This window comes from Entelurus aequoreus, linkage group LG24, assembly GCF_033978785.1.
Source record: "Entelurus aequoreus isolate RoL-2023_Sb linkage group LG24, RoL_Eaeq_v1.1, whole genome shotgun sequence".
Lineage (NCBI taxonomy): Eukaryota > Metazoa > Chordata > Actinopteri > Syngnathiformes > Syngnathidae > Entelurus > Entelurus aequoreus.
The window spans coordinates 1,038,619-1,062,453 of NC_084754.1; the positions used below are offsets into that span (position 1 = coordinate 1,038,619).

General features: G+C 38.9%; 3 protein-coding genes across 3 annotated transcripts in view; all 3 read left to right on the forward strand.

The window, feature by feature from the left end:
* Positions 1 to 14,766, forward strand: part of LOC133641772 (protein mono-ADP-ribosyltransferase PARP6-like) — a 30,151-nt gene extending 15,385 nt beyond the window's left edge. Inside the window, exons 7-23 of the mRNA XM_062035763.1 lie at positions 2,650 to 2,716; positions 2,789 to 2,938; positions 3,166 to 3,307; positions 4,137 to 4,268; positions 5,285 to 5,380; positions 5,442 to 5,534; positions 5,604 to 5,729; positions 7,548 to 7,613; positions 7,710 to 7,777; positions 10,728 to 10,776; positions 10,883 to 10,995; positions 11,057 to 11,129; positions 11,221 to 11,290; positions 14,157 to 14,236; positions 14,313 to 14,370; positions 14,456 to 14,540; positions 14,623 to 14,766. Coding sequence (XP_061891747.1) covers positions 2,650 to 2,716; positions 2,789 to 2,938; positions 3,166 to 3,307; positions 4,137 to 4,268; positions 5,285 to 5,380; positions 5,442 to 5,534; positions 5,604 to 5,729; positions 7,548 to 7,613; positions 7,710 to 7,777; positions 10,728 to 10,776; positions 10,883 to 10,995; positions 11,057 to 11,129; positions 11,221 to 11,290; positions 14,157 to 14,236; positions 14,313 to 14,370; positions 14,456 to 14,540; positions 14,623 to 14,719 — 1,565 coding nt within the window. The 3' untranslated portion in view covers positions 14,720 to 14,766. The remainder of the gene's footprint in view (positions 1 to 2,649; positions 2,717 to 2,788; positions 2,939 to 3,165; positions 3,308 to 4,136; positions 4,269 to 5,284; positions 5,381 to 5,441; positions 5,535 to 5,603; positions 5,730 to 7,547; positions 7,614 to 7,709; positions 7,778 to 10,727; positions 10,777 to 10,882; positions 10,996 to 11,056; positions 11,130 to 11,220; positions 11,291 to 14,156; positions 14,237 to 14,312; positions 14,371 to 14,455; positions 14,541 to 14,622) is intronic.
* Positions 14,767 to 16,211: 1,445 nt separating this feature from the next.
* Positions 16,212 to 20,228, forward strand: rpp25a (ribonuclease P and MRP subunit p25, a). The gene has a single exon (XM_062035321.1). The coding sequence runs from the start codon at positions 18,915 to 18,917 to the stop codon at positions 19,500 to 19,502; it is 588 nt and encodes a 195-aa protein (XP_061891305.1). The 5' UTR covers positions 16,212 to 18,914; the 3' UTR covers positions 19,503 to 20,228.
* A 753-nt stretch (positions 20,229 to 20,981) lies between these two features.
* The window catches only part of LOC133641890 (cytochrome c oxidase subunit 5A, mitochondrial), a 7,589-nt gene continuing 4,735 nt past the window's right edge, over positions 20,982 to 23,835 (forward strand). The window contains exon 1 of the mRNA XM_062035991.1: positions 20,982 to 21,140. Within this exon, the coding sequence (XP_061891975.1) occupies positions 21,068 to 21,140 (73 nt within the window). The 5' untranslated portion in view covers positions 20,982 to 21,067. The remainder of the gene's footprint in view (positions 21,141 to 23,835) is intronic.

Below are 23,835 nucleotides of genomic sequence, written 5' to 3' on the forward strand. Positions count from 1 at the left end.
TCACCAAGAGGTCACTTTCGTCACTTGATTGACATTCACGGCACCCAATTGATTGATTAAAACCTTTATTAGTAGATTGCACAGTACAGGACATATTCCGTACAATTGACCACTAAATGGTAACACCCCAATAAGTTTTTCAACTTGTTTAAGTCGGGGTCTACGTTAATCAATTCATGGTAAGTGAATTGAAACCGAGGGTCTTGTGAGATGACGCTGGCTGCTGCCAGATCATTATCAAGAAAAAATGACCGACAGGAAGGCGAGAAACACTTTTTATTTCAACAGACTCTCGTGCCGTACCTGCCGTCAATAGCCTAAAGACCGACTGCACAGTTCCTATCTTCACAATAAAAGCACTGCTTCATCCTGTCTGCGCTAACAAAATAAGAGTCTCAGAAAGCTGGCATGCAACAAGCTAGGAGTTTGCCGTGATTGTAACAAGAGATGTCCGATAATATCGGACTGCCGATATTATCGGCCGATAAATGCTTTAAAATGTAATATCGGAAATTATCGCTATCAGTTTCAAAATTATCGCTATCGGTTTCAAAAAGTAAAATTTAGGACTTTTTAAAACGCCGCTGTGTACACAGACGTAGGGAGGAGTACAGAGCACCAATAAACCTTAAAGGCACTGCCTTTGCGTGCCGGCCCAGTCACATAATATCTACGGTTCATCACACACACAAGTGAATGCAACGCATACTTGGTCAACAGCCATACTTTTACAAATATGCTTCACACTGTGAACCCACACCAAACAAGAATGACAAACACATTTCGGTAGAACATCCGAACCGTAACACAACATAAACACAACAGAACAAATACCCAGAACCCCTTGCAGCACTAACTCTTCCGGGACGCTACCATATACACCCCCCGCTACCCCTATACACCCCCCCCCAACCCCGCCCACCTCATCCTACTCATGCTCTCTCAGGGAGAGCATGTCCCAAATTCCAAGCTGCTGTTTTGAGGCATGTTAAAAAAAATAATGCACTTTGTGCCTTCAATAATAAATATGGCAGTGCCATGTTGGCATTTTTTTCCATAACTTGAGTTGATTTATTTTGGAAAACCTTGTTACATTGTTTAATTCCACGACTGTGTATATCGATATTGGTTGATCTCGGAATCTGTAATTAAGAGTTGGACAATATTGGAATATCGGACATCGGCAAAAAAGCCATTATCGGACATCTCTAATTGTAACTAAATTAAAGCATCAATAATGAGTAACTTTGATAAAGGCAGTAAATGTGTGGTACTCTCGCAAACTGGGCGCAAAATGGGGGCTGCACGTAATGTACAGTATATGAAGTGTGAAGTGAATTATATTTATATAGCGCTTTTCTCAAAACGCTTTTACATAGTGAAACCCAATATCTAAGTTACATTTAAACCAGTGTGTGTGGCACTGGGAGCAGGTGGGTAAAGTGTCTTGCCCAAGGACACAACGGCAGTGACTAGGATGGCGGAAGCGGGGATCGAACCTGGAACACTCAATTTGCTGGCACGGCCACTCTACCAACTGTGCTATACCGCCACTATATATGTGTGTAGCGACTACCATCTCGAATGACAAACTAAATTGTGTGTTTACTCTGCTGTTGTTGTCTTGTGATGCAGCTGTCAATGTAATGATGTGAATGTACACCGTGGGCTCCCCTGTTCAGGGATTGTCAGGTTCAAACACTGATGACATCTATTAAACAAGACAAGAAGCAAGGAATTAAACAGAGACAGAATTAAATTTGGCTCAATTGAGGAGAGACGCGTAGACACTGTACCCTTGTACAGTGTCGTCCCACGCCCCTGACGAAAGATTGTACGCCTCCTCTTTTATTTGGACTTTCCCTGATTACATGGCAACAGCTGTTTCTAAGGGACTAGGGTCGTAAACAGTCATCGCCTTTGGTTACAGAACAGTTCAAAGAAAAGGTCGTTAACAGTTCACAGAAAAGGTCGTAAAGCAGTTCAAAGAAGAGGTCCCTGGAGGGGAGTCAGGTCCTGCTTCCTCTTCGCTTTGTAGATCTCGGGTCAAGACAATATCTTTCTGTTGATTACAATACATGAAAGAAACAAAACACCTTCATGTTGCTTCCCATCCTACACAGTGGAGTTTTACAAGCCTTCTGCTTGGTAGGATCAAAGACAGCTTTTGTCTTCTCGCCGGGAACTCATTGAAACACAACGTTTTGTGATAACTTAGATACAATTATTCTGACAGGGATCACCCAAAAAAGGTGTTTAATTGGATGAAATTAATTATTTACAGGGATTAAATAAGCATTCCTCTAAAAAAAACTTGGATCTGTTTTGACTCATTTTCACTCATATAGGGTTAGTCTTTTTTTTTTTTTTTTAAAGAAACGTTTATCTGTTTTTGCTGCATGTATACAAAATTATAAAATTTCAATTTTTGTTATAAATGTGCATTTTTCAAATTGAAATGATCATTTTGATTGTTAGAAACCATTCAATTGCAACCCATGTCAGAAGGATGGCAGTTTCATAAAAAGCTCCACAAAAAACATTGGTTTACTCCAAATGGAGATATTGTTAGTGCGTCTGAGATCTTCATAAAAAAATATACATACATATGTATAGCTTAACCTTGTCTTATATGTTTTCTTACCACAGAACCCACAGTTGAAGTCTTTCAGCCATCGAATAGACATCATTTCAACCTTGGTAAAAAACTCCAGAGGTAGAAGCATACAGTATGTTGTTTAGTATATATTCTTATGCATGTGAAAGACTCATCCTTTGTATTCTGCAGTGTTCTTGCATCCTTCATATCTTGTGAGTGGAAACACCTGACCAATGACACCATGATAGTTCATCAGAAGAGAAAACACAGCTGGTTCAGGCCTGGCGGAACCATGAAAAAATTTCGTGCAAAACTCAGCATCTGGCTGCCATTGTCAAAGTATGTCAAAGATGTCCACAATATTCCTGGTTCTAGTTGCAGTGTGTGTGTACAATTGGTGAAAAAAAAACATTAGCTCGTAGTATTTGCAGTTTAGTTGGATTATTGCATCACTACCAACTACAACATGAACCCTTCTCAAAAAGTGCCAAATTAAAACAGACCACTATTATCTTGGTGGAGGCAGCTCTTGACTTATGATCACCTTTCATTCTCTTTACTGACAGATCGAAAACACTCCAAAGCTGCAGCCTGAGGGGACGGATTGTTTTGCCTGGCATGAAATTGAACCATTTCACCAATCACACAACTTCATACAACATTAAGAATCCATCGGGAGAACTTTTCACTCACACACCCAGTGGGAAGGTGGGTTTTGCCTCTGCAGAATTAAGGATGCACTTACAGTAAGTGAGATTTAATGACGCCTTCATCGAATCACATGAACCATTAAAGCTAGAACTGTCACTGTAAGATGGTAAATAAATATAATAAAATAATAACAATAGATTTAATTTATATAGCGCTTTTCTAGATTAAAAGCGTTTTACAGAAGTCTGAGAACCCATCATTCGATCACTCCATAATCACACATTGACAGTGTTAAGCTACATTTTGTAGCCACAGCTGATCAATCTATCAATGAATCAAACTTTATTCATAAAGCGCTTTTCATGCATAAAAGAAATGCAACGCATAGTGCTTTACAAAGTTAAAAACAATACCCCGGTGACCCATATCCCACGTACACAGATACCAAACACAAACACACGCACCCAACACACACACACATATGCAACTATATGGACAAATGAGTACTGAGGAGACATGTGAGTAAACACTATCACAGGAGCCGTCTGCACCAGGAGGTCATGAGACCATGGCCACCAGGATGCAGACACAAAAGCGCCCCCACAAGCACGGCCGATACGATGGCTCATCTTTTGGTCTGTACTGTATGTCACTCCATAGTCTACAGCAAGAAATGACTAAAAGGACAAAAAAGTCAGCCTGAGGGTTAAAATTCTAGTCAACTAAAAACGTTTCGACCACCTGTTGAAGATCTCTGAATTAAAGGTTTACAAACCAACCATACTTTGATGGAGGAGGAATTAGGATTGTATCTGCCATGCGGCTCTTGCTAAAATCCCCAAAAGCCAAATCTCCTGACTCATTATTTGTGTGTTTTCTTCCTCAGAGAGTGATGGTCGCAGGAGTGAAATCATCACCTCACCTCAGCACCAAGCAGCTGATAGAGCTGATGTTCTTCTCTCAGGCCATCAGACACTGTAAGACCTCCCCGACTCTGCAACATGGCTTCTTGGTGCAGGTAAAATCATAAAATCAAGTTCATCTCTTAAAAAAATAGTTTTTTACTCAATATGACAATAATGTTCTTAGAATCCTGAGAAAATCTGTTTGAAGCAATAAAAACTATATGTCTAATATTGCCTGAATTAATGTATCTTTGTGAGTTTTACTAGGAAGATGCTTGTGTAAGTTTTGCAAACACAAACATTGTTTTTTTCCTAATATGACAGTAATGTTCTTAGAATCCCAAGAAGATGTGTTTGAAGCAATACAAAATTGTTTCAAGCATAACTCCTAAACCAGTGTTTTTCAACCACTATGCACGAGATACAGTCTGGTGTGCCGTGGGAGATTAAGTAATTTCACCTACCGGTAATTGGGTTAAAAATATTTACGACTAAAACCCTACCCACAGAAAAACACAAAAAAACTCCAAATAAGTCACGGCGTGATGTGACAGGTGGTGACAGTACACCTAATTTGAGACAAGAGCTAGAGTGATGCATGCTTGGTTATGGTTTAAATTAATATCCAACAATTGCGAGAACGACTCTTTATTGTCAATATCGGCTACTGAGTTTAGTTTTTTAATGATTTCTGCTTGTGGTGTGCCTCAGGATTTTTTCAATGAAAAAAATGTGCCTTGGCTCAAAAAAGGTTGAAAAACACTGTCCTAAACCAAACATGCTATATGTCTAATATTGCCTGAATTAATGTATCTTTATGAGTTTTACTAAAAACATGCTTTTGTAAAGTTTGCAAACACAAACATTGTTTTTTTTACTCAATATGACTGTAATGTTCTTAGAATCCAAAGAAAATGTGTTTGAAGCAATACAAAATTGTTTCAAGCGTAACTTCTAAACCAATGCAATATGTCTAATAATGCCTAATAACTAAACAAAATGGTTAATTCTGCCCAAATTGGAAGATCTTTTGAATGTAACAATGAGAGGCAAAGACGCTGCATTGTGTAATCAACATCTGACACTGTCAATGACATATTTCATCTGATGCTCTTGCTTGTGTCCACAGGTTATGAAATATGCAGAGCAGAGGATCTTAACATTGAATGAGTACTGCGTGGTTTGTGATGAGAGGCATGTTTTTCAGAATGGCCCCATGTTGAAGGTAAATTCAGACGACAACAAACATGCTCGTGCAACTGTGCTCTAAGTGATCTTAAATGTAGCCCGCAGTGTGCACCAGAGAACTCTGTTTGTTTTCCTATCACACCATGGGGGTTATGTCAGGAGCCACGGAGGAGGTTGCCACCGGTGCAGAGGTCAATAATGATAACTCTCACACAGAGTGGAGCCAATCCTCAACGAATACTGTCATTTCTGCACCACAGGTGGTCGACCTGCTGGTGGCGATGTGCAGGACAGCGCTACAGTCCTCGCGCAAGGATATCATATTTCAACCATACCCGTCTGTTGTTGATCCAAAGAACCCCAAAATTCTGGCCTTTAGTCCGAAAGTATGACCTATTATGCAAATCCAACTTTTCTTACCTCTTGGCACCTGTTTTTGTAGTCTGACTGGTTCTGGAAAATATATTGTGGAGATATTTAGAAAACAATTTTGCCTTCCTTCATGCTTCCTCTAAACGAGCCGTTTGGAATTTCAACAACTTGTGACGTTTTTCAACATGTGATGCCAACGGTTATCTTTACGTATGGTAAAGCTTTGCGCAACTCCGCCATTGTAGTCAACAAGTTTCTTTTTTTGTCTATCCTCTTGTTGTGGGGCAGACTGGCTCGTACATGCACTTTAATCCTCCGCTGTTGTCATTTCTAATACAAAGTAGCGTATAGTTCTAACTAGCATACTTGCCAACCCTCCCGTTTTTAGCGGGAGACTCCCGGTATTCAGCGCCTCTCCTGATAACCTCCCGGCAGAAATTTTCTCCCGACAAACTCCCGTTATTCAGCCGGAGCTGGAGGCCACGCCCCCTCCAGCTCAATGCGGACCTGAGTGGGGACAGCCTGTTCTCACGTCCGCTTTCCCACAATATAAACAGCTTGCCTGCCCAATGACGTCATAACTGTAGAATGATCGAGGGCGAGTTCTTGGTTTCTTATGTGGGTTTATTGTTAGGCACTTTCATTAACGTCCTCCCAGCGCGGTAACAACACACAACAACAGCAGTCACGTTTAGTCTACCGTAAAGCAGTTCTTCTGCCGTAAACAGCAATGTTGTGACACTCTTAAACAGGACAATACTGCCACCTACTGGATAGCCCCCAGAACACTGAAATTCAAGTATTTCTTTTATTTATATGTATAATGAAATAAATATATATATATATATAGCTAGAATTCACTGAAAGTCAAGTATTTCATACATATATATATATATATATATATATATATATATATATATATATATATATATATATATATATATATATATATATATATATATATATATATATATATATATATATATATGAAATACTTGAGTTGGTGAATTCTAGCTTAAATATATTCCCCTCTTAACCACACCCCCAACCACGCAGAATAATTTTGCCACACCTAGTGTGTGTGTGACAATCATTGGTACTTTAACTTTAACTTTTTAAAACACGGCATTAAAAAAATCATTATATGAGCCCTTTAAGTTGTGATCTATTAACTCTTAAAGGGGTTGTATTATGATTTTTTTTCTACTTTTAAAAGACTTCCTTGGATCTATATAACATGTAATGGTGGTTCTGTGGTCAAAATGTTGCATAGATTCTTCAAACCGTTTTTTTTCGACCACATTTTCAGGATGCGCGATTTTATGGGTGGTCCTATTTGCGTGCCTCCCCCCCGTTAGCTGTGTTGTAGTTTTTTGTGCTTCCATATGGAGTCTACTGACAGATTTAAATTAGAACTATACACTACTTTGTATTAGAAATGGCAACAGCGGAGGATGCATGTGCATGTACGAGCAACTCTGTCCCACAAGAGGATAGAGACAAAGGAGGAACTTCTTGACGATGGCGTCGGATTACAATGGCGTACGCGCAAGGCTTTTCGGGTAAATCTCTACTATATATGTAAATATCCGCTGACATCCCCATTTGGAAAATCGTCACAAAATGGCCCAATTCCAAACAGCTCGTTTGGAGGAGGTATGAAGAAGGCAAGATTGTTTTATAAATATCCCCGCCATGCCTCCATGATTTGATTTTAAAATTTCGGCACTTATGCAGATCCTAAATACAAAAAAAACGTGTACCAATAGGTAAGTTTTTTGTTTTTTTTTGCATGATAGAACCCCTTTTAAGAAGTTATTTTTTCACCACAGAGAAAGAGCTATGAGAGGCTAGAAAAAGCCTTAGACAGCGTCCTGTTAATTCGGAGGATGGCACAGGTGAGTGAGTGACCCACCTGACACCATTTTACTTGTGCTTTGTCTTTTTTGACTATAATTTCACAGGTGGGTTCTTTTCCCTCAATCTATACACAGGGTCCATATTCTGAAATTAGAAAACAGATGGACAGGATAGACCCTCTTGCAGCTCCTTTACTACAGTGGTAAGATACAAAGCATATCTTGGTTTTAGCAACTCCACACACTGGACACTTCTTTAGGTACACTTGCATAGTGTAAAAATATCAAATACAAGAGCTGTATCAGAAATATGTACACTGCAAAAACTGAAATCTAAGTAAGATTAAATATCTCAAATAAGGTTGATATTTGCTTATTTTCTGTCTGATCAGATAATTATTCTCTCTAAGCAGATTTGATGTTAGAGTGTTTTACTTGTTTTAAGTGTCTTGGTCCTAAATGATGTCAGTAAGATATTACAGCTTGTTGCTGAGATTTGATGAGCTATATTGAGTAAAACATGCTTGAAAATAGAATATCAAGTGTTGCAAAGCTGTGTCATCAACACTCACAAGTATAAAACTACTTTTTTAAAGTCATCATTTTTTACTTCAAGCATGAAAAAAAAAAATCATGATTTTGACACAATTGTGTCTCATATTAAAAACAGATGACAGCCAAATGGACTTTGCCGTTTTATTTTCAATGAAACAATAGAAAACACGTACTCATATAGTAGTACAGTTGGCACAGTACAGTAAACTGACAGTTAATATTTCAACATTTAACATTTCAAACCATTTTGAACAGAAATAGTTCATGCACATTCAGATAAATTCTTCAAAATTACAATAAAAAAAAATTTGGCCGGGGGCCGGGCTGTATATATGCGCACTAATTGACTGAAAGAGCACGCACTTGACGCGATGATGTCATGTTGTCGATGGAAAAATGCCTTTTTAGACCATATGATTTGCCTGAGCGGCTAGGAGACCCCGAGAGTAACAAGCGCTTGTCTTGTTGCCTTTCCATTAAGAAAAATAAATTTGTTTTTAGTATAAGTTTGCTGGTTTCAAGAAATGGAATGCCAGGCGCATATCATTATGTCAAGATAATGGCACTAGCATTTACTTTATTTAAGAACATTTTTCAACATATTAAACAAAGAGGTCTCTTTTTTTTCTACCAAGAAAAGTGCACTTATTAGGGAGAATATACTTATTTTAAGGTATTTTTGGGTTCATTGAGGTTAGCTAATTTTACTTGTTTTGGAAAGTCTTGACAAGCCGAATTTTCTTGTTCTATTGGCAGATAATTTTGCTTAGTTCCAATAAAATACCTCTAATTTTAGTTTTTTTTTTCTTGTTTTATGACCAATGACTTTTTGCAGTGTATCTATATTTACAAAGATAATGGTGCTTAGTTTGGTTTATTTAACACTACAGTCGTCCCTCGCTTCAACACGGATCAAATGTTACAGCTTCACATCGCGGATTTCTTTTTTTTATTATATTTTATTTTTTTAAGCGTATTCTACAATTGTTTAGTTCTAAACTAAGCATTTTCTTGCATAAAATGGCTAAATAGTACCGCCACTAGAGGAGCCCAAAACCAATCGAGGCCACTGATTGGCAGTGCCAGCAGTCAGATGGTGAGTCAAATAATATTATTTAATACAAACAAAAGACGTGTTCACACAGAGAGGGAAAATGAACAAAAAACTCACTCACAAAATGAGTGGAGAGAAACAAAAGAAGGCAAGTACACAAGTAAACACACAATACAGGGACCTTATTTTGAAATGGGAACAATACGTGTGCGCAAAGCAATGATCCGACGCTGTTTGAAAGACAAAGCCGCACTGAAATAGGAGACTAATTGGCAACCGGGTGTTGTCAACACGCACACATACACAAGCAATTTATATAGTATATATGATAAAATATACAATCAATGACAGCTAACGCTAACTATCCAAATAACTATTTTGAACTAACAACGCCCAAAGCTAATGCGTGTGCACGTATTACGTAAGTACGAAATGTTCGACATCCTGGTACGTGGTACGTCATTCTAAGCGCCGTAAGAGGGCAGGAGATACATTGGGAAGATGCGCCCTTTCGGCATCTGTGGAAATGTTGCCCCTTTAAATTCTCTTTTCTCACGTCAAAATTGTATTTAAAACTCAAAAAATCTGATGATACCCACATTGAAGTACTTAAATTGTCAAAACTCAGGCACCTTTATTTCATTTCATTTTACAAGGTTTCAAAGCCGAAGATAACTCGTTTGAGTAACAGGATGTTAACAAATTCAGTCCCCTCGTTTATTGGTTTTAATTGTCTCTGGACATGACCAAAATAAATGTATTTCAACAAAGTAGGAATCAATTATAAATAAAATATTTTCATAATTCTAGCATTAAAAACCTGTTTACAACCATCTAAATAATTTGTTCAAAATCAGGAGATCCTTCTAGGTATGATATAACACCATCTAGTCACCTTTACACCTTTTTAATCCAATACAGTAAAGCTGCCTCAGGCTGAGCCAATCAGTGGCCACGATACTAAACAGCGCGCTCTGATTGGTTCGGTCTCCTCTAGTTAGCCAATACTACTGTTGCATTGATGTTTTTAAGTTTATTTAAACATGTTTACGTTTGAGAATACTTAATTTAGGACCAACACATTTTAGAGTACGCTTTAAAAATAGAACATTGGCCCAAATAAATCTGTGATGTGGTAAAGCGAGAGAAGACTACCTGAAACATAGCGATACGACATTTATGCGAAAAGCATGTTAAAACTAAGCATATTATAATGACTCAACAAAAATGTATCTTGAAAATAAACAAATAACATAAAGAATTACTTAGATTCCAGGACTGTGCTGAGAATTTACACTACAGAAAACTGAGAATAATAAACATTATTAAAGCATTACTTCTTTGCAATGAATAGAATAGAATATAAAGTACTTTATTGATCCCTGGGGGAAATTCAGCTTGCAATGCTTATACATTATTGAGCATTATTGTTTTTGCACAGGCAGAATTTCATATTGTGCAGGTGTACCTAATGTTGTGGCCAGTGTGAATATGTCACAAATATTGCAAAATCAGAGTGAATATCAGCTATTTGTTCAAATCAGGATTTTATCGAGCAACAGATCCTACATTGTCAAGCTTCCAGCCAACAGGGTAGGACTGAGCTCTGTAGTAGCAGCAGCAGCGTGAAGTCATGTGACCAGCCAATATGTATAGTATACCATGATGTATTTCTATTTGTTTCCTTGCTGCACCATAGCAACTGCCGTTTATGCACACGCCTCACCAGTTCCTGCTCATCAGCAGCCCCCAAACCAAAGAGGCTTGCTTTCAAGCTGCCCGCAAGCTGTATGGGAGCACCTTTGCTTTCCAGTGAGTAAATGACATTTATCCCAACCAAATCATTGCTTAATTTCATTATTTTCTCCCCCAGTGGTTCCCACATTGAAAACTGGCATTCTATTTTAAGAAATGGACTTGTTAATGCCTCAAATACAAAGTTTCAGGTAAAACGATGGAGAATATGAATATTTACGGTACTTTGACAACTTCTCAAATGTTTTTTTAGTTACATGTGTCTTTTTTTTTTTTTTAAAGATGCATGGAGCTGCTTATGGCAAAGGCATCTATTTAAGCCCGATCTCAAGCATATCATTTGGATATTCTGGTATGAAATCAAGTTGCAGAACACAATACACGTGCAGTCAGTGGTTTACATACACCTTTGGAAATGATTGTCATTTTAATTTGGGGCCCGTAATGCTTTATTTGTGCACTTATTTTCAAGGGTGGAATGATAAGACAATGTACATCTTCAATTAAAAACAATTTAAAAAAAAAATATATATATATATATATATATATATATATATATATATATGTGTGTGTGTATATATATACATATATATATATATATATATATGTGTGTGTGTATATATATACATATATATATATATATATATATATATATATATATATATATATATATATATATATATATATATATATATACATATATATATATATATATATATGTGTGTGTGTATATATATATATATATATATATATATATATATATATATATATATACAGTATATAGTACAGGCCAAAAGTGTTTTCTTTATTTTCATGACTATTTACATTGTAGATTGTCACTGAAGGCATCAAAACTATGACACTTGTGAAGTGAAAACCATTTCAGGTGACTACCTCTTGAAGCCCATGGAGAGAATGCCAAGAGTGTGCAAAGCATATATATATATATATATATATATATATATATATATATATATATATATATATATATATATATATATATATATATATATATATATATTATTATATTATTACCTTTCTTCTATCTGTGACAGCATAGAAGAAAGTTATGTACAAGTTTTATGACTCATTGAACATAACTGTGGAGCGTTCCAGGACCCTTGATTAAAGTTAGAAACAGATGTGTCACTAGTTCAAAGAATGGGGGAGGGTTTACCCCGAAGAGATACATTAATAATAATATAATCATCATAACAATAATGTTTTATTACGATTCATATTATCCAGTGATGATAATCCTATGTGTGTCAGATAATCTCTATTTTACAATCTGAAGTAAAGGCAAAATCGACAGATTTCTAATCATATTTAAGTGAATAATGATTATTTCATATTTGTATTTAATTTTCTGGCCACTTTAGATTGAATTAGATGGTAATTAAAATATCCAAATTATTCAAGTGAGTTTAGTTTTGATATTTTGTAACCCTAAAGCTGTTTTCCACCAAATTCCTGCCTTAATTCATTTTTTAGTGCATGTATGTAAACATACCAAGTGTACACTACCGTTCAAAAGTTCGGGGTCACATTGAAATGTCCTTATTTTTGAAGGAAAAGCACTGTACTTTTCAATGAAGATAACTTTAAACTAGTCTTAACTTGAAAGAAATACACTCTATACATTGCTAATGTGGTAAATGACTATTCTAGCTGCAAATGTCTGCTTTTTGGTTCAATATCTACATAGGTGTATAGAGGCCCATTTCCAGCAACTATCACTCCAGTGTTCTAATGGTACAATGTGTTTGCTCATTGGCTCAGAAGGCTAATTGATGATTAGAAAAGCCTTGTGCAATCATGTTCACACATCTGAAAACACTTTAGCTCGTTACAGAAGCTACAAAACTGACCTTCCTTTGAGCAGATTGACTTTCTGGAGCATCACATTTGTGGGCTCAATTAAACGCTCAAAATGGCCAGAAAAAGAGAACTTTCATCTGAAACTCCACAGTCTATTCTTGTTCTTAGAAATGAAGGCTCAAACACATAATTGTTTGGGTGACCCCAAACTTTTGAACGGTAGTGTATATATGGGGCAGCAATGTCGGGTTTATGTTGAGATGGGAGGCCCTTAAGGAGTCTTGACATGTGTATAGGCTCCCAGAATTCGGTGCTCGTAGTGAAATATTGTTTCACCAATCTGCTACACTAATAGGAATGGGTTTGTCATGATCTCACAAGAGAGTTATTATTAGTTTCTTGTGGTTTGTTTTATTTCCTGTTCAGCGCTCTTATTTTTTGTTCCACTTCCTGTTTGCCTCCATTCCTCTGGTCTGCTTGTTTTGCACTTCATACCCAAATGCAGCTTCCCAGTTGCAGTTATATTAGATTAAAGATTAAAGATTAAAGTACCAATGATTGTCACACACACACTAGATGTGGTGAAATTTGTCCTCTGCATTTGACCCATCCCCTTGGGGAGCAGTGGGCAGCAGCGGCGCCGCGCCCGGGAATCATTTTGGTGATTTAACCCCCAACTCCAACCCTTGATGCTGAGTGCCAAGCAGGGAGGTTATGGGTCCCATTTTTATAGTCTTTGGTATGACTCGGCTGGGATTTGAACTCCAACCTACCGACCTCAGGGCGGACACTCTAACCACTTGCACTTTCTTCAATTAAAAGGGCTTCTTTTCTGCACTTGCCCAACATTCCTGCATCCTGCGGTCCAGTTTAATGTTACACTTAAAATGATTTCCTTTTAATGAAATATAAATTAATCTGTATATTATTTATATATTGGTTGTCCTGGACTGTCTTTGTCAATGGGTCAACTTCCATATTCAGCAACGGTGTTCATTTTGTTGACAACCTGTTTTCCCTGATGGAAACTCATCAAGACAAATGCACATTGACAACAACTATAAGAACATGAACTGTCAGTTTTGTCAATTAATAAAAACAAGACAAACATTTTGACAGATATGGAATCCAGTCAGGTCTAATTACTGTATGGTGCAATATTGTAGCGCGTTACAAGCTGCAACAAGCCTGAGAGAAAGAGAAGAGTAGACATAGTTTCACATGTGTTGCTATGAAGAACAAGACTTATTCATGTTTAAAGAAGAGGTTTGTTGTATAATCATTCCACCTTGTAAAGAAGGCAGTAAAAAAAATCATTAAGGGTCCATATTGAATATGATAGTCATGCCTATGATGTGTACTTCAACTTTTCAGCTGAACTTGTAATGTTTCATCAGACATGGGAAGGGGACAACACCAGGTACCAACCAAAGAGGAACTCCTGGGAAAATATAATCGAATAAACAAAGTCCAAAAGGTATTTATTTATTTTTTTGTATGAAACTTTCATATTTCAAATTGTCTTCTGACTTGATATTTTCTGATTGTTGTAGGATCACCCTGGCAGGTTTCTGCACAGCAGGAACCTCAACTGTGTTGCACTTTGTGAAGGTTAACATGACCAAGAAAAGCTTCAACATGTGATCACCGTATTTAGTACATCCTTCCTCATAAAATGTGTTGGTTTCGTCAACAGTAATAACAACAAAGGACCTTAAGAAACACGGTAACATCTGGGTGTGCCCTATACCTGACCACGTGTGCACCCGTTTCCTTTTTGTGTAAGTTCCACCTGAGCAGAGCATCATTTCCTTGCAGATGGTCCCGTCTTCTAACACCGTGCCGCCTTTGTGTGTGTCTCAGGTATGAAAATGGTTGCGTGGGAGATGTGCACATCAACACTCAGGACGCCAACATTCATAGCCAAATTTTACACGTCACTGCAACCGAGCCAAGCTGAAAAAATACCCTAATTATTTGGGTACAGGTACTCTACATATGCTATAGTTTACACACAAATGACATTGTTGGAGTGAATAATAGTAAAAAACAAATGTGTGTTCCCTGCCAATTATAGGTAGATTCTTCTTTTTGGACGGATAAAGATAGTTAAAATAATGAAAAGCACTACAAATGTCCACCACAAAACGTTATTTTCAGGCTATAAATCAGGGATTCTCAAACTGTGGTACGGGTACAACTAGTGGTACGTGAGCTCAATTAAGTGATCAGTGTTTTATTTTCCAATATTCCAACACACCGTTCAAACTGTGTGTAATGTAACAGTGGCCAAAAATATTAAATATACTTTTTAAATAAAACATCTGCCTTGTTTTTAATGAAGACTTATGCCTACTAGGCTGCTGTATTTTAATGTTGGTCATTATGGTGGTACTTGGAGAGCCAAGAGGTAGAAAAAAGTTTGACAACAAATGCCTTAATGCAGTGTTTTTCAACCTTTTTTGAACCAAGGCACATTTTTTGCGTTGAAAATATCCGGAGTTATTTGTTATTATTTCGGTTGTAGAATGTAATGCTTTTTCGGCTTATTATACACAACCCTAACCAAAACCCAAACCTAACCTTAACTGTAACTTTAAAGGGGAACTGAACATTTTGGGGATTTTTGCCTATCGTTCACAATCATTATCAATCAATCAATCAAAGTTGACTTATATAGCCCTAAATCACGAGTGTCTCAAAGGGCTGCACAAGCCACAACGACATCCTCGGCTCAAATCCCACATCAGGGCAAGAAAAAACTCAACCCAATGGGAGTATGAAAGACATGACGAGGGATGGAATTATTTTTTTTTATGCATTCTAAATATTAAATAAACGTAAATAAAAGTCCGCTTACAGCGGAGCCAATCGGAGCTCCATTATCCCGCCCGTAAAATCCAATAAATAACCATTCAAAAAGCACCAACAATACTCCATTCACATTTCGTGACTTGAATATTAACCAAGTATTAGTGATATTGTAATTGTAAGCGCTAACACACACAAACTGTTAACAGAAGCGCTGTGATCACTACCGTGTCTCCCTATGTTTACATTGCTCCCTTGCTCCTTGTAAGTTTATTCTATATCATAAATCATGCATCTCACCTATACAGAAGAAGTCTGAGTAGGTAATCCGACAAGTTGGGACACTTTGACAGCCATTTAAGACCTAAAAATGGCCAGAACGACACGAAAAGACGCACTTTTTTTTTTTTTAATTTTGCCTATCATTTACAATCCTTATGTAAGACAAGACAACATATGTTTTTTTTTCTTTTTGTGCATTGTAAATATTAAACAAATGTGATCAAAAGTCCGCTTACAATGGAGGCTACGGGAGCCGTGCTATCCTGCCTATAAAGCCCTTAAAAAAACATCCAAACACCTTCGTTAAGGTTTTATATAAATGATGTAAGTATATATTTAATTTAGTAACAGGAACATTTATAATAACAACAAATATTTACGTATTTTGCTCATTTTAAGCATACACGGCGCATTAATTTAAAAAACGCATCACGTTTGCTTTTTTTTTTCTTCATCACTGATTATTACTCAATGCAGCCTTTATGAGAGCCAACAAACATATTAAAACATCTCTTACTTTACAAGTTCTGCTGTCATTAGGATGCCGGCTGATAGAATCTTGTTAAACTGTAGTCCTGTTTAGATGAAGAATGACTCATATTCGTCGCGAAGAAAAGGGGGATGGAACTAAGCGTCTTTTCGTGTCGCCATTGTTGGAATTGTCCTTTGTTGAAAAACATCCTTGTCTTTCTACTATCCAGGTGAGAGGCTTGATTTATGATCTACAATAACGAAGCTGGGAAAGAGCAGACCATTCGATGATGTAAAAATCGGCACACAATCTTGTGATCATGTCACAGCTATAAATAGTTTGACTGCGTTAGCGTTTATAATATCAATATTACTAATACTTGGTTAATATTCAACAATGGAGTATTGTTGGCGGTTTTTCAATGGTTATTTATCGAATTCTATGGGCAAAATAGAGGAGCTCCCATTCCAATCAGCTAACTTTATTTACGTTTATTTACGAGTTAGAATGCATTAAAAAAAAGTCCATCCGTCGTCACGTCTTTCATTATGATTGTGCCTTATTTTCAGCAGTATTTTTTATTTATTCTTGATTTCCATGTTATGTACTGTCTCACCAGATTCACTTCCGTTGTCGTCACCTGGGCCCAACTTAGACTTAAAGTGGACTTAGAGTGTCTGTGGCTGAAGCTAGATGTACTTGTTATTTCCTAGTCAGCGCTCTTATTTCAGTTCCACTTCCTGTCTGTCTCCCTGACGCTGATTGGCAGCCTAGCCACACCTGGTCTCGGTAGATAATTCATGCCTCCCTCACCCTCCAGTCAGGGCTCGAGGATTGTTTAATTCATGTTTGCTTTGCTGCCCATGCCGTGTAATAATGAAAATACTTGTCTTACCTGCACGTTGTCTTGGGGTCACAATTACAGCAGCCATGCGCGTCCATTTAAAGTAATTCACTGTAAAAACGACTTGATTTTACGAGAGAAAAAACGGGCAGGTCAGTCGCCAGAATTTTACTGTAAAAATAACAGTGATATTGTTTTTCAATTTATTTGGTGTAAACACTTTACAGTAAAATTCTGCCAATAGAGCTTTTTACCGTTAAAATCTATATATTATATTTACATTGTAGGCAAGGCAATTTGTAACTGTGACAAAAATAAAAAGACCAAAAATCCAATGTCCACTGTAGAGGACCCTGGTTCTACTGCTGCGTTCCATTCACCTTGGAAGTGGGAAGTCCGAGCCGGTAATGACGTCACTGCCCAGTTGAGAGCGTTCCAGTTACAAAGTCGGAAATCAAGATCGCCACATTCACTAAAGCTATTTTTGCGTTTGTCTGAATATAAACAACTTATAGTAAAATATGCACTCTTTCTGCAACTTTCAAACAATCTGGATGAAGAGAAAACACAGACTCTATTGCTAGCAATGTAGAACGTATACATCACATGAAATAAATGTAGTTCAGTGATGTTATCATGTATAAACGTAAAACAATGCATATGGCTGATTTACTGCCACAAAAACTAATCAGAAGTGCTACTAACGGATATTATAGAAGCGGATATCATTGTTTACATCCAGAGCCGCCATCTTTGAAACAAACTCGGGGGGTGGTCAGAATGCTCCCACTTTCCGATTAGGAACTCAAGAATTCCGACTTCCCCGTACAAATGGATCACACCATAAAAAAGACAACTGTAACAGGAAGAAGTCCGGTGACCCGAGTTTTCTATAAATGTTGCCCCCAAAACAATACTGTAAAAAATAATAATAGAATCGACATTGAAAAGCATTCACATGGCAAGATTGAACCTTGGGTTTAATTTGAGCAAATAACTGAGTGTGTTTATTGTCCGTGTCAGCAAACAAAGGATGCATTTGCTCCTGTGAGGCAGAAAGACAACATTATAACACTATTGTGCTTCCATATGAGCCCCACGCACAGCTGCCTCCCCTTCTCCCGTCAGCATTGTTGGCATCTGCGGAGAAATGTCCCATTTTGTTTTACAGACATTTAGCCAAAAAAGTCACCGCTTCGAGGGTTCAACGTTCTCATTCATTCACATTGTGGAGCAGACATTTTCTGGGTCAGCCCAGCAGGTGATTGATTAACTACAAGGTGGATAAATGGCTGCATTAGCACAAAGGAAGACTCTTCTTCAAGACCACATGGCTCCTTGTTTATAGTGCAAAGGGTATATGCTACTAAAACCATATGGTCATCAAGGATGGGACCTGTAACAATGGAATCCAGTCAACTTTCGGGATAATATCAATGAAGATTTGCTGCAAGGGCCTCATTTAATCACGTGTATTAATTCACGATTCCTGAGGCTTCACGGTCTAAATAAAGTTGGCTTTGTGCCTTTAAGAGCTCTGTGTGCATGCCTCTCTCAGAGCCTCATGTGTTGGCATCAGCTGTCCTCACTGCTGAATAAAGCAAGGACGCCGTTGACATCAGAGGAGTTCGGTGAAGAAATGGCCTTTTTCCTCCTTAGTTATCTCAAAATGACGGAAGACTGAGGATCTCTCCAAAGAAATAGACATTATCGCCTGGTTTCAGCAGTTTCGGACCCTTCTTGAACATGACAGAACTACAGGATCAGATGAGGAGCACATCTGTCAATCCGAACAGCTCGAGGAGAGTGAGCCGCACAGAAGACCTCGGCCCCTGTCCCATTCCCGGACTCGCCACATCAGGCGTTCTCCACATGAGAGTGAAAGAAGGAAGCAAGATCCGCAATTTGCTGCGCTTTGCCACGGCTCGCATGCAAGGCGAAGGCAAAGACAGCCTCGGGACGTCGCCGAGACAGGTTGTCTTCACCGGCTCGGCCAGAGGGGTCACCAAGACCATCACTTGTGCGGAGATCTTCAAGCGTAAAGTGGGAGGACTCCACCAGGTGTCCAAGCTCTACTACAAGACAGTGAATGAGGTTTGGGAAAACTCCCGACATGGCGACGCAGGTGTGACCGTGCAGAGGACCGTCCCTGCCATCTGTATCCTGCTCTCCAAAGACCCTCTCAATCCTCAGGAGCCTGGATACCAACCTCCACAAACTCTTACCACAGAGGACATGTGTGGGACATGTGGCGTCATGCACAACACGCCTCATGGTCCACCCTCAGCCAAGAGACTCCGCATGGAAGAATGTGTATGCTCCTTCACCTCCTAAACCAGGAATATTGTTTTGGGAGCCACATTTCCAGAAAGCTAAAGACCGGGGGCCGGACTTCGCCCTTAACCATTAGTTTTATTTGGTATATCCCGCATAGCAACGACTTCTACAGAAGATATTTGATTTTGGTCTATTTATTGTGTCAGAGTTACAGGAGCGCTCTGCTGTTTTTAGGAATCTTCTGCAAAAATGTGGATCTCTCGCCAGTTGAATAGCTCAAATTAGAACATAAAATGGACCCTTAAGGCAGTGATTTTCAACCTTTTGTGAGCCAAGGCACATTTTTTGCATTGAAAAAATCCTGAGGGACACCACCAGCAGAAATCATTAAAAAAATTAAACTCAGTTGACAGTAAAAATTCTTTGTCACAATTGTTGGGTATGACTTTAAACCATAACCAAGCATGCATCAATATAACTCTTGTCTCAAAGTTGGTGTACTGTCACGCGAAGGAAAAGCTAAAATACCACTTCCGGTTCTTTTTGTCATCACACAGATAACCATGCATTTTTGCATTTAGGACATACTTGCCAACCCTCCCGGTTTTACCGGGAGACTCCCGGTATTCAGCGCCTCTCCTGATAACCTCCCGGCAGAAATTTTCTCCCGACAAACTCCCGGAATTCAGCCGGAGCTGGAGGCCACGCCCCCTCCAGCTCAATGCGGACCTGAGTGGGGACAGCCTGTTCTCACGTCCGCTTTCCCACAATATAAACAGCTTGCCTGCCCAATGACGTCATAACATCTACGGCTTTTAGAGAGCAGAGTGCACAACTGCGCACACAACAAGGAGACGAAGCAGAAAAGTTACAGACATGGCGACGCCGTCGACGAGCACGATGAAGAAATACGCTTGCAAGTTCCAAAACGAATGGAAACAAGCATTTCAGTTCATCCAGGACAGTTCGAAGGGGAAGAGGTATGTAATTATGTTGCCTGTACATTTTGTAGAACAGACTTCTCCATTGAACACGGTGGCCGAAATGATATACTCATTCATGAACGGAGAGCGAAGCACATGGCGGCGGCGCAGCACCGTTCACAGCCCAGTATTATGGGCCACCTCGCAAAATAGAGACCCGATAGACACCCCCCCACCTCCCGGTATCGGAGGTCTCAAGGTTGGCAAGTATGATTTAGGATGATTTTTTTTTTTTTCGATTTTTGAGTTTATCTGGAAAAATTAAAAATCCATAAAAGGAAAACAGCACAAAATCCAATTTTATAGCAATATGTGAATGAAAATCAACCCTTTTTTGTTTCTTTTAAAATCTGCCATGTATAATAAAAATCGAAAAACGGCCCTCATTTTATTTTTTGATTTGCGTTTCAGAATTGGAAAATAGATACAATAGTTGGAAATAGAATGAATGCAACGTACACGGACTCTAACTCATTCTACTTTAGATTTAAAAAAAGCTTTTTTGTCGGTCGAAATATAACAAACAGAAAATGAAAAAGTGGCACATGCGCATCACAGACATGTGACGTCACAGTGGAGCCCCGCTTCCCTTCAGCGAAATCAGAGCGAGCGGCCCGCGCAGCTTGTCTGTCCCGCAACATGTTCAGAGCAGCCGCCCGCCTGTCTTTCTCCGGGGTTCGGAGTTTGGCCCGTACGAAACCGAGGTGTCAAGGTATTTGTCAAATGTATCGGTCGGACAATTGTCATTTAGGAGCTAACTGGGCTGGCATGATGACGAACTCGTGGGTGGGTCGGCGGCTCATTGCGGAAGGAGCACGGCTAGCATGCTAATGTTAGCCCTCACAACTATCGGTAACAAGCACTAAGCCGAGTTACAATCTTCTCATTTTAGCGGAAAACTGTGTCGACTCGAACTGACTCATAAGTATCTTATTTAGAGAAAATGTCTGTGAAAATCCCTTTGCTGTTCGTGTCCCAATATGTGTGTCCTTGTCGTGACCCACTTGAAAGGCTCATGTCCCGGGCCTTGTAGTAGTGCTTGTGTTACAGCCATATCTGTCCTATACTACATGTGTTACAGCCATATCTGTCCTATACTACATGTGTTACAGCCATATCTGTCCTATACTACATGTGTTACAGCCATATCTGTCCTATACTACAAGTGTTACAGCCATATCTGTCCTATACTACATGTGTTACAGCCATATCTGTCCTATACTACATGTGTTACAGCCATATCTGTCCTATACTACATGTGTTACAGCCATATCTGTCCTATACTACATGTGTTACAGCCATATCTGTCCTATACTACATAACCAGCTTAACATTTGTCAGTTAGCATGTCATCTTTGATATTTTTTGGAGTAATATTTGTGCTTTCACCGCATATTTTTTTGTGTTTAGCTTAGGGCTGGGCGATATGGCTTTTTTAAAATATCTCGATATTGTTAGGCCATGTCGCGATACACAATATATCTCTCGATATTTTGCCTTAGCCTTGAATGAACACTTGATTCATATAATCACAGCAGTATGATGATTCTGTGTGTCTACATTAAAACATTCTTGTTCATACTGGGTTAATATACGCTCATTTTAAACTTTCATGCAGAGAGGGAAATCACAACTAAGTCAATTTAGCAAAAGTGTATTTATTAAACAGTTATTAAGCAGTGACACAAACATTCATGTCATTTCCAAAACAGAAAGTGCAAGATTGTCAGAGACATTTTAAAACAAGCTATAAGTGCACTTTTGTGCATGATGTCACTAAGATGACATATCAAAACAACACTAAATAAAAGTGCACTTTTTGTACAGAACGCCACTACAATAGTTTAAGACAAATAAAGCGCCCTTTTGTGCATGATGACACACAAGCTATTTCAATAAGTGTCACATAAAAATGAGCTGCATATCAAATAGTATATGTCCTACGGTGTTGATGTGGAAATAGTTGCTTCGGCATTTAGTTGGTGTGGCACCGAACGGAGATGTTGACATGTAAAGACATATTCCCGCTTGAAGACAAACCACCGTCAGACGATGGACCCCGTGCTGTTTTTCTTGGGAATTAATTATTCCTCCATTTGTTACCAGATTCGCACCTTCTTTCTCTCGTATTACCACTCAAACCACAACGTTAGCTGTTAGCATCACAGCTAACGTTACCGTGTCGCTACCTGTCTGTTCCGCGGGAGCGTGTGACGTTGCTCACGTGACAGTATGTGACGTATGTAAGAAGGTGCGCTTGTTTTAAGTGTCTGTGAGAAGGAGAGACAGGAAAGAGTGAGAAACGCATGCAGTTTAAATCCCCGCAGCTAAAAGCAACTGCGTGAGAAAGTATCGAATATCACGATATTGTCATTTTCTATATCGCACGGAGACAAACCCGCGAGTATATCGATATATCGCCCAGCCCTAATTCAAAGTTAATTTCACTGGAACTAAGGGGCCAAGCCCAACTCCTGGAAAAACAACCCCACACCATAATTCGTCCTCCACCAAATTTCACACTCGGCACAATACAGTCCGAAATGTAGCCTTCTCCTGGCAACCTCCAAACCCAGACTGGTCCATCAGATTGCCAGATGGAAAAGTGTGATTCATCAGTCCAGAGAAGGCGTCTCCACTGCTCTAGAGTCCAGTGGCGACGTGCTTTACGTCACTGCATCCAACGCTTTGCATTGGACTTGGTGATGTATGGCTTAGATGCAGCTGGTCGGCCATGGAAACCCATTCAATGAAGCTCTCTGCATACTGTACGTGGGCTAATTGGAAGGTCACATGAAATTTAGAGCTCTGTAGCAACTGACTGTGCAGAAAGTCTTTGCACTATGCACTTCAGCATCCACTGACCCCTCTCTGTCAGTTTACGTGGCCTACCACTTGGTGGCTGACTTGCTGTTGTTCCCTCACTTTTTCATTTTCTTGCAATAAAGCCGACAGTTGCCTTTGGCATATTTAGGAGCGAGGAAATTTCATGACTGGATTTGTTGCACAGGTGGCATCCTATGACAGTTCCATGCTGGAAATCACTGAGAGCGGCCCATTGTTTCACAAATGTTTGTAGAAACAGTCTCCATGCCTAAGTGCTTGATTTGATACACCGGGCCAAGTGATTAGGACACCTGATTCTCATCATTTGGATGGGTGGCCAAATACTTTTTGCAATATAGTGCATAACATGTAGTTGTGTCTACTTATTGTTCCATCGAACTGAGTGGTACAGTAGGCATGTTTCATGAAGTCTTTTTGAGATGATGTATCCATTTTAAATGTTTTGTCTGTGTTGTTAAATGCTAGTGATGGGTCCGGCAACACCGATGCATCGGCGCATGCGTCGAGCTCATAGAGAAAAACCTTGTCGGTGCGCGTACCGCTTTTAGAAAGTCACGTGA

Excerpts from the sequence above, each read along its gene's own strand:
- rpp25a (XM_062035321.1), top strand. The coding sequence starts at position 18,915 with ATGACAGAACTACAGGATCAGATGAGGAGCACATCTGTCAATCCGAAC.